General features: G+C 47.1%; 3 protein-coding genes across 3 annotated transcripts; 1 reads left to right on the top strand and 2 right to left on the bottom strand.

Annotated features, from left to right (window-relative positions):
• Positions 1-1,296: 1,296 nt before the first annotated feature.
• On the bottom strand, positions 1,297-2,079 carry LOC141039180 (uncharacterized). The gene has a single exon (XM_073506496.1). The coding sequence runs from the start codon at positions 2,077-2,079 to the stop codon at positions 1,297-1,299; it is 783 nt and encodes a 260-aa protein (XP_073362597.1).
• Positions 2,080-3,110: 1,031 nt separating this feature from the next.
• On the top strand, positions 3,111-3,875 carry LOC109782501 (uncharacterized). Its single transcript, XM_020296136.4, has one exon. The coding sequence runs from the start codon at positions 3,161-3,163 to the stop codon at positions 3,656-3,658; it is 498 nt and encodes a 165-aa protein (XP_020151725.1). The 5' UTR covers positions 3,111-3,160; the 3' UTR covers positions 3,659-3,875.
• Positions 3,876-10,843: 6,968 nt separating this feature from the next.
• On the bottom strand, positions 10,844-12,720 carry LOC109782502 (protein WHAT'S THIS FACTOR 1 homolog, chloroplastic). The gene has a single exon (XM_020341123.4). The coding sequence runs from the start codon at positions 12,651-12,653 to the stop codon at positions 11,127-11,129; it is 1,527 nt and encodes a 508-aa protein (XP_020196712.1). The 5' UTR covers positions 12,654-12,720; the 3' UTR covers positions 10,844-11,126.
• Positions 12,721-13,546: the final 826 nt, after the last annotated feature.

Genomic DNA, 13,546 nt, shown 5'->3' with positions numbered 1-13,546 from the left:
ATACGCTCAGCGCGACCGTTCTGCTGCGAGGTGTACGGGCAAGTGAGACGAAAAGTCGTGCCATGTGTGGTGAGGAGAGTACGAACAGCGAGGTTGTCGAACTCCTTCCCGTTATCTGTCTGCAACGCGAGAATGGGACGACCAAACTGCGTGAGAACATAGGAGTAGAAGGCGGCGAGAGTGGATATAGCATCCGACTTGCGGCGCAACGGAAAGGTCCACACATAGTGCGAGAAATCATCAAGTATGGCAAGATAATAAAGAAAGCCCGTATTACTGGCAACATGAGAGGTCCAAACATCGCTATGAATTAACTCAAACGGGTATGATGCAACATGAGAAGAGGCCCTAAACGGTAGACGAGCATGTTTGCCGAGGCTACATGCATGACACGAGTGATCCTCGTTCTTATTACACGTGAAAGAGAAACTCCGAAGTATGTGGCGAAGTGTGGCAGGATTAGGATGACCCAAGTGAGCGTGCCAAAGATCCACTCCGGTGGCGAGAGCGACAGGGGCGGCGGAGGTGGTGGAGGTGGCGGAGTGAACCGGGTAGAGCTCGTCGGGGCTGTCACATCGGTGGAGCACCATCCGCGTGCGAGCGTCCTTAACAGAAAAACCACATTCGTCAAATTCAACGGTAACAGGATTTTCACGTGTAAGAGAACGAACAGAAACAAGATTTTTAATAAGCTCAGGAGAAACTAAGACATTAGGCATGGATATTGGGGTGGAGTTAGACGGAAAATATGCATGACCTATATGGGTGATAGGAAGAGAGGATCCGTCACCGACGGTGATACGGTTGGAAGTATGGACAGGATATGAGGTGTGAAGGTTACCGGGATAGGCCGCCATGTGAGCGGTGGCCCCGGTGTCCATGTACCAGTCGCCGCCGCCGGTGTAGCTGGACGGGGAAGGAGCGGTGTGAAGAGCCGCCAAAAGGGCCGGGTCCCACGGCGCCGGTGGGAGAGGCTGCGGCGGGGCCGTCAGGGGCAGCAGCGGCAACCCTCCTGGCTGCGGCTGCTGGCCGTAGGGCGCCGCGTAGGGCGCCGCATAGGGTTGCGGCGCGGCGTAGAACGCCTGGTGCGACGGTGGCCGGGCGCCGAGAATACCCGGGGCAGGAGCACGGGGAACCGGCATGGAGTAAGCGTGCACAACGCCGGTCCATGGGTTTTGACCGGCGTACCACGGGGCCGGCTGGTAGGCCGGCTGCGGCGGGCGGGGTGCTCCTCCCTGAGCGCCTGCGCCCCCCTGCTTGCGGCCGCCGCGACGGCCACCGCGACGACCCCCTCCATTAGCCGCCGGCTGGGGGGGGCGGGAAGGGAGCGGCCGGGGCGGGCGGGAAGGCGGGCGCCGCCGGCTGGGGCGGCGTCGGGCGCGGTGGTGGCGGAGCTTGATCCCCGCGGGTGCCGGCGACAAGGGCGGTGTGGGTCGCGCGAGTCCGCACCATCCGCATCCGGCGCTCCTCCAACTTGAGGTACGCGACCACCTTAGCGAAGGTAGGCTCCGGGATGAGGGTGAGGTTGGAGGCGGCATTCCCAAAATCCTCGTTGAGGCCGGCGGTGAGGGTGCTGATGAGGAGCGCATCGCCGATCGTCTCGCCGAGATCACGGAGCTCATCGGCAAGCTTTTTGAGGCGCATGCAAAAATCATCGATGGACGAGTCAAGTTGCTGGCACCCATAAAACTCACCATGGAGAAGGACCTTGCGCTGCAGCCGGTTGTCGGTGAAGAGGCCGTTGAGCTTGGTCCAGACCGCGTAGGAGTCGTTGTCGTCATTCACCACGGTGTGGAAGAGGTCGCTGGAGATGGTGAGGTAGAACCAGCGGATGATGGTGGCGTCGAGGATCATCCACTCCTCGTCATTGATCATGAGCGCCGAGTCCACAGTGCCGTCCACGTGGCCGTGCAGGAGGTACTCACGGAACACGAGCGAAAAATACCGCTTCCAAGCGGAGTAGGACGCGGTGTTTTGATCAAGCTTCACCGGGACACGCTCATGGATGTTGAGGTCGCGGACGAGGGTGACATCGGGACCGGCGAACGGGTTCGAGACGGTGGAGGAGGAGGAGCTCATGGCTAGGGTTTTGGGTTCGGGAGCGGGGTGGAGGGTTGGAGGGTGGCGGCGGGTAGGGTTCGCGGCGGGTGAGAGGTGGCGCGGGAGAGGAGGCAGTGGCGGAAGCGGGGGCGATCGGCGGCAGCGGCCTCGGGAGAGGCGGCGGCGGCGGAAGGCGGGGTGGTGGGGAAGGGGCGGCGGCAACCAGCGGCGACCGAGAAGACGGTGGCGGCGGCGGCGGCTGATGGCAGCGGTGGGGAGGAGCGGCGGCGGCGCCGGCGCGTAGAGGCGCGGCGGCGGCGGCGGCTTAGGGTTTTAGGATCGTGCTGCGATAGATACCATGTAGAAGGACAAGATGTGGGCTGTGCAATCGCGATGTATTGATCGGTGCACCAGGTACGTATATATAAGTACAGAGGTGAGCCACAACCTCAACTATACAAAGAAAACAGGAGATGGGCCCTACACAAATATACACGTACACAATATATACTCAACACTTTGGCGAGCCATTGTGCGCTCACAAACTGCGGCGATTGCAATAAGGGCGGCAAGAGCTTAGATGATTTTTATTTTACAACAAGGGACCTGTTGCAATTGCACAAAGGCTCTTGTCGCAGGATGTTTCTACAACAAGATTCATGTTCAATTAGTGCGTTTGCAGCTCGAGCGGCTCGCGACCCGGCCGATCTTTGATCAGCCGGCCGACGAGGACCACAAAGGTTCAAGATGATTTGTTCAAAAAAAAAAGGTTCAAGACGTACTACTAAAATATGAACTTTTAATTTGAGGTCAACAGACTCCGAGTACAATATCGTTGACTGTCCAGCCTAGCCCAACCAATCAAGCAACGAATAGGGAACTGTGCTCGGCCCACTAGCTCAACGCGTCCACGCAATGGTTTGCTCCGAAAAATAATCAGGGAACTTTTTTTTGAGTATCAGATCGCACGGAACTTGGACGCCAAGTTCCCGATCACGACACGAACCGGCGCGCACGAACCCGTGGCCGCCACGAAGCCGGGCGCGTCGTGTGTATAAATAGGCCACCGGCGCCTGCGGTCTCGACGCACAGACAGAACCCACGAAGCAAACGAGCGAAGATGCGGCGCGAGGGACGGCAGCGAGGGTGGGTGCGCGTGTACGACCGCTCCCTGGTCGACCCGGAGGGCAGGCGCCGCGCCGTGCACGTCGTGGACGGCCCGGTGGTGGCCAACGGCGGCTTCATCAGGGCGCCCCGGAAGCCGACGAACCAGTCCAAGTCCGGCGGCCTCCGCGCGCTCGGCAGGGACGCCCTCGCGCAGGAGGAGGAGCAGCCGCAGCTCCATCCGCCGCTGGGCGCCGGGCACTCCGGGTACTACTGCACGACGACGTGCCAGTCGCCGTTCAAGTTCGAGGCCGTGCCGTATCAATGGGAGTACGACGCCTTCGTGCCCGAGGAGGTGCAGGCTCCTCGTCCGCCGCCGGCAACGCGTCTCGGGGGAAGGGCGGCGTGCAAGGGGAGCCGCAAGTTCAAGCACAACGAGATCAAGATGTACTACCTCGACGCGGCCGAGGATGTCGATGGGCGCCTCGATTATCTCTATGACTTCGATTCATGAAGCGCACGGATTGACTTTAAAAAAAAAAATCTTCCCCTTTGTTTTGCCAAGTTCAGCAGGAGGAGGTGTATCTTTGTCATGACTGTATCCAATGCAGGTGCTTGCTCCAATGAAGATCATGTTGTTATTGTACTCCCGAGTCCATGAATCTTTAAACGTGTTGATCTCTAATTAAAAGTTCAATTTTTTATAGTGACAGCCTGAAGCATTATTTTAATTTCGTTCCTGTCTAAAGCCATTTTCTTTTTTTTGCATTCTTTTTGTGTGGAAAATGTTAGCTTCTTGATAAAATGTGTAAAGAAACATTCATAAAATATTCTAAAAATTCAAAAACCTGTTCATGACTTACAAAATAGTTTATACATTCATAAAATATTTGCTGATTCAAAAAATGATCATGCATTTTGAAATGTCCGTGAAATCAATAAAATGTTCGTGAGTTTCAAAAATTGTTCTACCAATTTCCAAAAAAATATTTGTCAACTCTAGAAATGTTGGCAGATTCGAGGAAATTGTTAAAAAATATTCAAAAAATATAAAAAATGTTTGCAAATAGTATGAAATATTCATGAATTCAAAAAATGTTCTTGATTTTAGAAAATGTTCGAAAATTTGTAAAAGTCTTCACAAATTTGAGAAATGTTCGTGATTTCAAATATTGTTCATGATTTCACGAAATTGAGAATGATAGTGTATCTCGACGATGCAGTAAAATATGGGCATGGCCATTGAAGATTATGATTTTTTTTCTCCCGTTGCAACACACGGGCCCTTTTGCTAGTATTACTAAACTCTACCAAGTTTTATGATGACACAACATTAACTTGTTATAGGATATGTACCGAGTAATGAGTATGTACAAAAGTGTTGGTTCTTGGTTCTTACATGGAGGTGAGCAACCATGGGCTGCAAATGCTGCCGCTGCCCATCACCTGGTCCAATTCAGAACAACCAGTAGGTTGCCTTGAATGCCAGGAGTTCCCAGAGGTGATGTATTTTAGCTCGACCATTTTTATCGATTTAGTTTCTACTTCGTCCGTTTCAAAATATAAGACTTTTTAGATATTTCAATATGGACTACATACGGATGTATATAGACATATTTTAGAGTGTAGATTCACTCATTTTGCTCCGTAGGTAGTCCATGTTGGAATATCTAAAAGGGCTTATATTTAGGAGCGGGGGGAGTATACAATTTTGGGGCAACCAAACTTGGAAAGTTCCATCCTTCAAGTTAAATTGGGACAATCCATTCATTAATTGCAACAAAAAAGGTTGGTACTATTCTTCCAATTTTTATTCACGTTCCTAGAAATATAGGTTTAATGATGGATCTGCAATTTTCCTATTCGTATGCATGATTTTTCTTTGTGGTTGCTCACGCTGGTGCTTTTTGCAGTAAGATCATAATTGACAATTACGATGGTGGTGATTTTTACCATCAATTCCTTTTTTTTTCACTTCCCTCACACCCATGCTAGGTTGATATACATTTTCAGCAGTAATGTTGATGTAGCTCCAATCTCATGATACAATCATTGCATTTTCTGCAGCCTATCTCATGCCGGTAGATGGGGGCGATGCATTCATGAGATCGCTACTATGCTTAACTAGCTTGTTCAACTTCTCCTGTGAGATCAAATTACTTTGATGTAATTCTCACAGCACTTTGTGCTCTTTCCTTCTTGCCGAACCAATGTTTCCTCATGAGGAAGATGCTAATGATGAGCAACATTGCTTGGGACACGCTGAAAATTCTAGAGGACACGGGTGGTGTCCCTTCAAATGCTTGTAGCTTCTAATATGTATTATTTAACCTTAGTGATGGTATTTATAATACAACTAAAAATTCAAAAACTCTGCTGTAAGTGCATAGGCGGGTCTGTTTATGGATGTGATCATTTAGCAACGGAAATGCTGCTGCTAAGAGGTCATTAAGAGTTGTTAATGCATTTAACTTTTTCTGTTGTTGTGCATTTAATTTTGGTGGTAAAGATTTTGTGATCCAGCTCCATGACGCCTTGAGAAGGCTGAGATCTGCCATCGTGCTCTTCTCCGTTGCCGACAAGACCTTCCGATGCATCCGGTCACCTTTGTTCCTGGCATTATATTCAAGAAGAAGCTTTCCTTCACATTTTAGTTTGCCTGACCAGCCATAGAAGCATCCAATCTCGCCTCCAACGACTTTGCCGGAGCACCTTCCGCTGTCTGCATATGCTCCACACTTCGCCGGAACTGCGTCTACAAGTTTTCCATTTGAGGGATGTTCTATAAAGCTAACCTTGCAAGAGGCATGCAAGAAAAGCATGATTTTCTAGAGATTACCTGCATCTATAGTCATCCGCATTTATATCGTTTTTGTTTTTGTATAGTGGGTGAATCCATACAAGGATATAACTAATTTGCGGAACTGCGTCTACCAAATTTTATAGTGACAGAACGTTAACTTGTTATAGGATATGTACCGAGTAATGAGTATGTACAGAAGTGTTGGTTCTTGGTTCTTGCATGGAGGTGTAGGCTGCCTTGAATGTCAGGAGTTCTCAAAGGTGATGTATTTTAGCTCGACCATTTTTATTGATTTAGTTTCTACTCCCTCTGTTTCTAAATATAAGACTTTTTAGAGATTCCAATATGGACTACATATGGATATATATAGACATATTTTATAGTATAGATTCACTCATTTTGCTCCGTAGGTAGTCCATGTTGGAATATCTAAAGGGCTTATATTTTGGAGCGGGGGAAGCATACAATTTTGGGGCATCCAAACTTGGAAAGTTCCATCCTTCAAGTTAAATTGGGACAATCCATTCATTAATTGCAACAAAAAAGACTGGTACTGTTCTTCCAATTTTTATTCACGTTCCTAGAAATATAGGTTTAATGATGGATCTGCAATTTTCCTATTTGTATGCATGATTTTTCTTTGTGATTATTCACGCTGGTGCCTTTTGCAGTAAGATCATAAATGACAATTACGATGGTGGTGATTTTTACCATCAATTCCTTTTTTTCACTTCCCTCGCACCCATGCTAGGTTGATATACATTTTCAGCAGTAATGTTGATGTAGCTCCAATCTCATGATACAATCATTGCATTTTCTGCAGCCTATCTCTTGCCGGTAGATGGGGTGATGCATTCATGAGATCGCCACTATGCTTAACTAGCTTGTTCAACTTCTCCTGTGAGATCAAATTACTTTGATGTATTTCTCACAGCACTTTGTGCTCTTTCCTTCTTGCCGAACCAATGTTTCCTCATGAGAAAGATGCTAATGATGAGCAACATTGCTTGGGACATGCTAAAAATTCTAGAGGACACGAGTGGTGTCCCTTCAAATGCTTGTAGCTTCTAATATGTATTATTTAACCTTAGTGATGGTATTTATAGCAGAGCTAAATTTTCAACTAACTCTGCTGTAAGTGCATAGGCGGGTCTGTTTGTGGATGAGATCATTTAGCAACGGAAATGCTGCTGCTAAGAGGTCATTAAGAGTTGTGAATGCATTTTAACTTTTTCTGTTGATGTGCATTTAATTTTGCTGGTAAAGATTTTGTGATCCAGCTCCATGACGCCTTGAGAAGGTTGAGATCTGCCATCGTGCTCTTCTCTGTTGCCGACGAGACCTTCCGATGCATTCGGTCACCTTTGTTCCCGGCATTATATTCAGGAAGAAGCTTCCTTCACATTTTAGTTTGCCTGACCAGCCCTAGAAGCATCCAATCTCGCCTCCAATGACTTTGCCGGAACATCTTCCGTTGTCTGCATATGCTCAACTGCGTCCACAGGTTTTTCATTTGAGGTATGTTCTATAAAGCTAACCTACTTGTTAAAAAAAAATAAAGCTAACCTTGCAAGAGGCATGCAAGAAAAGCATGATTTCCTACAGATTACCAGCATCTATAGTCAACCGCATTTATATTATTTTCGTTTTTTCTATCGCGGGTGAATGCATACAAGGACATAACTAATTTGAGGAAGCACCGATGCTCATTACAGATTTTTGCCTTGCGACACATTATCATGGTGATCAATTCCTTTCGTGGATCAATTGAAATAACCGATTTTGGTGTATTAATTCAAGATAGGTAATTTTTCTCAAGTTCGTAAAGATCGAGCCTAATATTCTTGCAGAATATGTAGCTTTCCAATTAACAGAGTTTTAGCCCCTTGCCCCCCCTCCCTCCGACATCGCACTCAAGCTCCGCCACTGGTCATGCCCCTAGACATTTTGGAATTTCTGCTATCGACCCTACTAACATTGCGGATTGGATTGAGCATAGATTTGTTGTCTTGGATACAGTTAAGCAACATCTAGTACCTGCTCAACAATGCATGAAGTCTCAAGCAGATAAAAAGAGAAATGAGCGCAACTTTGTTGTTGGAGATCAAGTTTTTGTGAAACTTCAGTCGTACGTGCAGTCGTCAGTTATCAAGAGAGCCAATCATAAATTATCCTTCAAGTACTATGGACCCTATCTGATAACAGAAAAGATTGGCAACCTGGCTTACCGGTTGGATCTTCCAGCAAGCAGTCGCATACATCCAGTACTCCATGTTTCTCAGCTCAAACAATGTGTTTTTTCCTCCAGACCAGGTTCAAAAAAGTCTTCCTGCTTCTGATGCTCTTCTGCAGGTACCTGTCCGAGTTTTGCAACGGCGGGTGCGGCACCGTGGCCATCGTACCATTTCACAGGTACTCATCCACTGGAGCGGCATGGATGTCTCAGCTGCTACCTGGGAGGACTTGGATTCTTTGCGCCAGCAGTTTTCTCGATCAGCGGCTTGGAGACAAGCCGGCTCTCAAGAGGGGGAGATTTTCAGCGGCGCATCACAAGGTATGATCCATCATGCACCCAACATTTTCAAATCCAATTAATTCAAATAGGAACAATTGTGTCCGGCCATGGCTATCTTTCATTCATGTGAAATGTACTTCCTCCGTTCCTAAATATTTGTTTTTTAGAGATTTCAAATAGACTACCACATACGGATGTATATAGACATATTTTAGTGTGTAGATTCACTCATTTTGCTCCATATGTATTCACTTGTTGAAACCTGTAGAAAGACAAATATTTAGGAACGGAGGGAGTAGCAAATATGTCCATGGTGAACACTCATTGGAGGACTGTGCTGAAGACAAATTTAGTGTGATCATGCAGGTTGTTCAAAATATGATGCTATATGCTACTCATGCACTAGGTCGTACATAAAAAAACAGAGGGTTTTGCAGTCAGATAAGGTGAAAAAACTAACAGTCCAGATTAGAAATTCCAATTAGACACTTGTAACCGTATAATAAACAACAGGGTCGTTTTTCCAACAGAAGACCAGCATGGCTAACACATCGTGTCTTGACAGTTGATACTTGCATACAGATCAACATAAGGTATGATTGATCACACAGCAAAAAATTCAAAATCAAGCAGTACATTTGCAGCCATGACTATCTTCCATTCATGTCAGATACAGTTCTACATATATGTCTATTCTGAATATTCGTCACATGACTATACTAATTTTAGTGTCATCATGCATGTTGTTCAAAATATGATACTGTATGCTGCTGATGCACTCGGTGATAGGTAACACTGGCCAGCAGGGCACATCAAAAGACAAGAGGTGTATGCTCCAGTTCCATGCCAGAGATGAGATGGAAACTACTCCAGGATTCGATTTCATTGCCGTACTATGATAAAATTAAAACTTTAGGCTGCAAGAGATCAATATATGCACAAGTTCCTGACCTGGCGACTTCTTACGGAACAAACTTCCATCTTATTTTGCATTTCAGTGTAGACATTCCACTCCTGCAGACACCTGAATTTCTGCTCTACATCTCTGTTATTTTTGACATCAACTTCAATTGATGCCCAGTGGCACTTGCCCAGATTTCTAGCAGGTTAAATATTACTCCCTCCGTCCCGAAATAAGTGAATCAACTTTGTACTAACTTTGTACTAAAGTTAGTACAAAGTTGAGTCACTTATTTGGGGACAGAGGGAGTATCTTATAAACCACAAGCATGTAGGAGGAAACTTCCATCTGAATTTCTGCACAAGGCACGACAAAACTGCAGGAAAGCACATGAATGATTCTGCACAAGTTCAGAGGTTACAAGGTGCATTCTGCCGGCCTTCCAGGCAGATCATTCAGGATACTCTGTTAACTGTACAAGCGAACACAACTCTTTCTCAAACAGTACACCTAAATGGCAGACAAAGAGCTTATATTAACACACTGTGTCTTAGGAGTGCTGTGCTGAAGAAAATTTTAGTGTGACCATGCTGATTGTTCAAAATATGACTCTATTTGCTACTCATGCGCTCGGCGACACATCAAAAGACAGAGGGCTTTGCAAGCAGATAAGATGAAAAAAAATGAACAACAGAGCCATTTTTCAAAATAGGAGCCCAGCATGACTAACAAGATGTTATACAACATCCTATCTTGACAATTGATATTTAGTCCTTGCATACATATCAAAATGTCACAAGGTATGATCGATCATGCATCCAAAATTTTCAATTCAAGTGGTACATTTGCAGCCATGACTATCTTTCATTAATGCAAAATATAGTTATACACAATGTCTGTTTGTGAAAATTCGTTGGAGGATTGTACTGAAGACAGTGTTAGTGTTATCATGCAGGTCGTTCAAAATGTGATACCGTTATTCTAATGATGTGCTCGGTGATACATAAGGCTAGCCAGATGTGCACATAAAAAGACAGAGCCTTGCAATCAGATAAGATGGAAAACTAACAATACAGATTAAAGATTCTAAGTAGACACTTTTAACAGTATGAACAACAAAGTCACTTTTCAAAAGAGGAGACCAGCAAGGCTAACAAGATGAGTTATAACACACTGTATCTTGACAGCTCATACTTAGGGCCAGTTCTTTTGCTAGCTTTTTTGGGCTTTTAGAATAAGCTGTCCCCTACCCAGCTTATTCTAGAAGCCCAACCAAAATTTTCCTTTTAGAAGCCTACTAGTCAAGTCTTAACTACTAGGCTTCTAAAAAAAATTTGGTTGGGCTTCTAGAATACGCTAGGTAGGGGGCAGCTTATTCTAGAAGCCACCAAAAGAACTGGCCCCTAGTTTTTGCAAACAGATCAACACATCACAAGGTATGATCGATAACGCACCCAAAAATTTCAAATCAAGTGGTACATTTGCAGCCATGACTATCTTTCATTCATGTCATATATAGTTTTACATATATGTCTATTGTGAATGTTCGGCGCAGAACTGTACTGAAGACAGTTTTAGCGTTATCATGCAGGTTTTTCACAATATGATACTGTAAGCTACTCACATGCTCGGTGATACATAACACTAGCCAGCAACTCAGCAGGGCGATTCAAAAGACAGAGAGGGCTTTGCAATCAGACAAGATGATAAAACTAACAATACAGATTAAGATTTCTATCAGCTAAATCTCAAAATAGCTCAGTTTACCACCGTTCCCGTTGTCTGCCGTCAGGAAATACAGGAACAGACGAGTCGTCGTTGGCATCGTTGGTTGTATTACTCTTTGACTTTGGTACCTCGACTTCTTGTGGACTTGAGTCATCACCATCTCCAAAGTCCGGTGGCGAGCCATCACTCTCGCCAACCCAGCCATCACCCCAGCGGTAGCCACTGTTGTCAGATTTGCCACCAAGTTCCCCAATCAAATCTTCCATGTCCGAAAAATCATCGTCTTCGTCATCTTCCATGTCACTTCCTTCATTATACCCTTGCGCAGCGCCATTGGGTCCCTCTGTCTCCTCACCAGTCCTAGGCCCACCACGCCGAGGGAAGCGTGGAACCGCAACAAGAGCCCTCATCTTCTCCTTAAGCAACACCAGATGGCTCTTCTCGATCAGCTGCGAGTTCTTGTACGCCTCACGGAGGAACACCGAGTCCCTATCTCCCTTGAGTGACACATAGAACATGTCAGGGTGGCGAATGAGCATTCCCCTCAGAGACTGCGAGAACCGGAACTCCTCCCGGAAATGAGTCAGGTGGTCAACCAGCGTGCGCTTCTCAAGTGTCAGGCTTAGAATCTCATGAACCACCCCACAGGCATGCTTCTCCTTCTCAGGGGAGCCCGACGTCAGGTGCGAGAAGTCGGCGTACGGCGAAATGTACGGCATTTCTCTGAATTTCTCGATCCTCCGCGCCTCTCCCCGCGACACCTTCAGCCCCTTGGGCAGCTTCACCCGGTTGAACCTGAGAGGCCGGTCGATGATAAGATTCCTCTCCTCGGCCTCCCTGGCCCGATTCTCCTCCTCTGCCATCTCGGCGGCGGACACGGCCAGCTCGGGGTCCCATTCCGTGAGCTCCAGCGCGGGCCCTCTGTCCATCCTGACGACGCGGAAGTATTGAGGGTACCTGAGGCAGATGGTGTCGTGGAAGTTGGAGGGCAGGCCGAGGTCGTTCTTGAGGTGCGCGATCCGCTCGATGAGGATGCGGCGGTCGAGCGACATCATGAGCAGCTTGCGGAGCTTGGCGACGGCGAGGCCCTCGGACTCGTTGCGGAGGTAGAGCTCGTCGAGGTAGAGGCGCTCGGCGGCGGGGGTGAGGCGGAACCGGAGCGAGTAGACGCCCTCCTCCACGATCTCGAAGACGCCGGGGAAGCGCTTGAGGAGCGCGATGAGGCGGCGCTTGCGGGTGAGCCCCAGGTCGCGGCGGAAGCGGCCGAGGTCCCGCAGGCTCATGACCCGGTCCGGGTGGGACACGAGGATGTTGCGCAGCTTGAGGACCAGCTTCAGCTTCTTGTCCCGCTGGATCACGTTGTCGAAAGGCACCTCCTTTCGGCGCTTCACGGCGGCCGCCTGCGCCACGACGGCCAGCCGGGGGCGGATGCGCGGCGGCGGGGCGGCGGCCAGCGGGTGGAGCGGGAGGGAGGCGCCGAGGAATAGGGATTTGGGGGGCGGCGGGTGGTGGGGGGCGGCCGGCGGGGAGGGGAAGGAGAGGAGCAGCAGCTTGGCCTCCATTTTTGCGGCTCGGGTGAGCTCGCCGCGGCGGTGGGGAGAAGAGGGTGGGGATAAACCTCCCGTTCTGAGTGGATATTTTTTGGGGGTTATGGGTGATATTTTGCCGGCGGCGTGAGGAGCTGGGCTATGGGCTAGGCTTTGTTGGGCCCGAATTTGGCTAATGCTGATGGGCTGTTCACTATCCACTTCTTTCTTCTAGTCAGGCCAGCTCAAGTAAAAAAAGAGAGTCCCCTAAAAAAAGTAAAAAAAGAGAGTAGAAAATACAGGAGGCAGCCAGCCCAGTTATTTTTGAATGAAAATGCTGCTACTCCTTCCCATTCGTACCATGAGCATTTCTTCATTTCCCTAAAACAATAGCATTTCAATTTTCTTAAAAAATAAAAAGAAGACAATTTCTTCAGAATACAATTTAGGAAGCGTGCGAATATCAATAAACCATCAAGTGTGCTCAGAGCAAATGCTCTCTTTTCAAAAACTAATATCCAAAAAAATACTAAATGCTAATGAATCATTTTTTTTTTCAAATTTCATGAAAAAAACATTCTTTTTCCGAGTTGTGCAAAAATAACAAACCGAGACACTATTCAAAAGAAGATTTGCTATTCTAGCTCTCCACTTTTTTTTCTCACCCAAACCACAGATGGAAATATTTGCACACAAAAAATTACAATCTCATGGTTCACTGAATATACATGGGCCATATTTTTATTTAAAATTACAATCTCATGGTTCACTTTTATCCCTAAAATACACAACTTCTATCCCTAAAACCATTCAAAACACACACAAAATACACAACTTCTATCCCTAAAAAAAACACCCACCCACCCAAAAATAGTACTCCCTCTGTTCACTTTTATAAGACGTTTTAGACAGCTGAAATTGAACTGTTT

Source organism: Aegilops tauschii, chromosome 1 (genome assembly GCF_002575655.3).
Source record: "Aegilops tauschii subsp. strangulata cultivar AL8/78 chromosome 1, Aet v6.0, whole genome shotgun sequence".
NCBI classification, from domain to species: Eukaryota; Viridiplantae; Streptophyta; class Magnoliopsida; order Poales; family Poaceae; genus Aegilops; species Aegilops tauschii.
This window is presented reverse-complemented; position numbering and strand designations above follow the sequence as displayed.

Excerpts from the sequence above, each read along its gene's own strand:
- LOC141039180 (XM_073506496.1), bottom strand. The coding sequence starts at position 2,079 with ATGAGCTCCTCCTCCTCCACCGTCTCGAACCCGTTCGCCGGTCCCGAT.
- LOC109782501 (XM_020296136.4), top strand. The coding sequence starts at position 3,161 with ATGCGGCGCGAGGGACGGCAGCGAGGGTGGGTGCGCGTGTACGACCGC.
- LOC109782502 (XM_020341123.4), bottom strand. The coding sequence starts at position 12,653 with ATGGAGGCCAAGCTGCTGCTCCTCTCCTTCCCCTCCCCGCCGGCCGCC.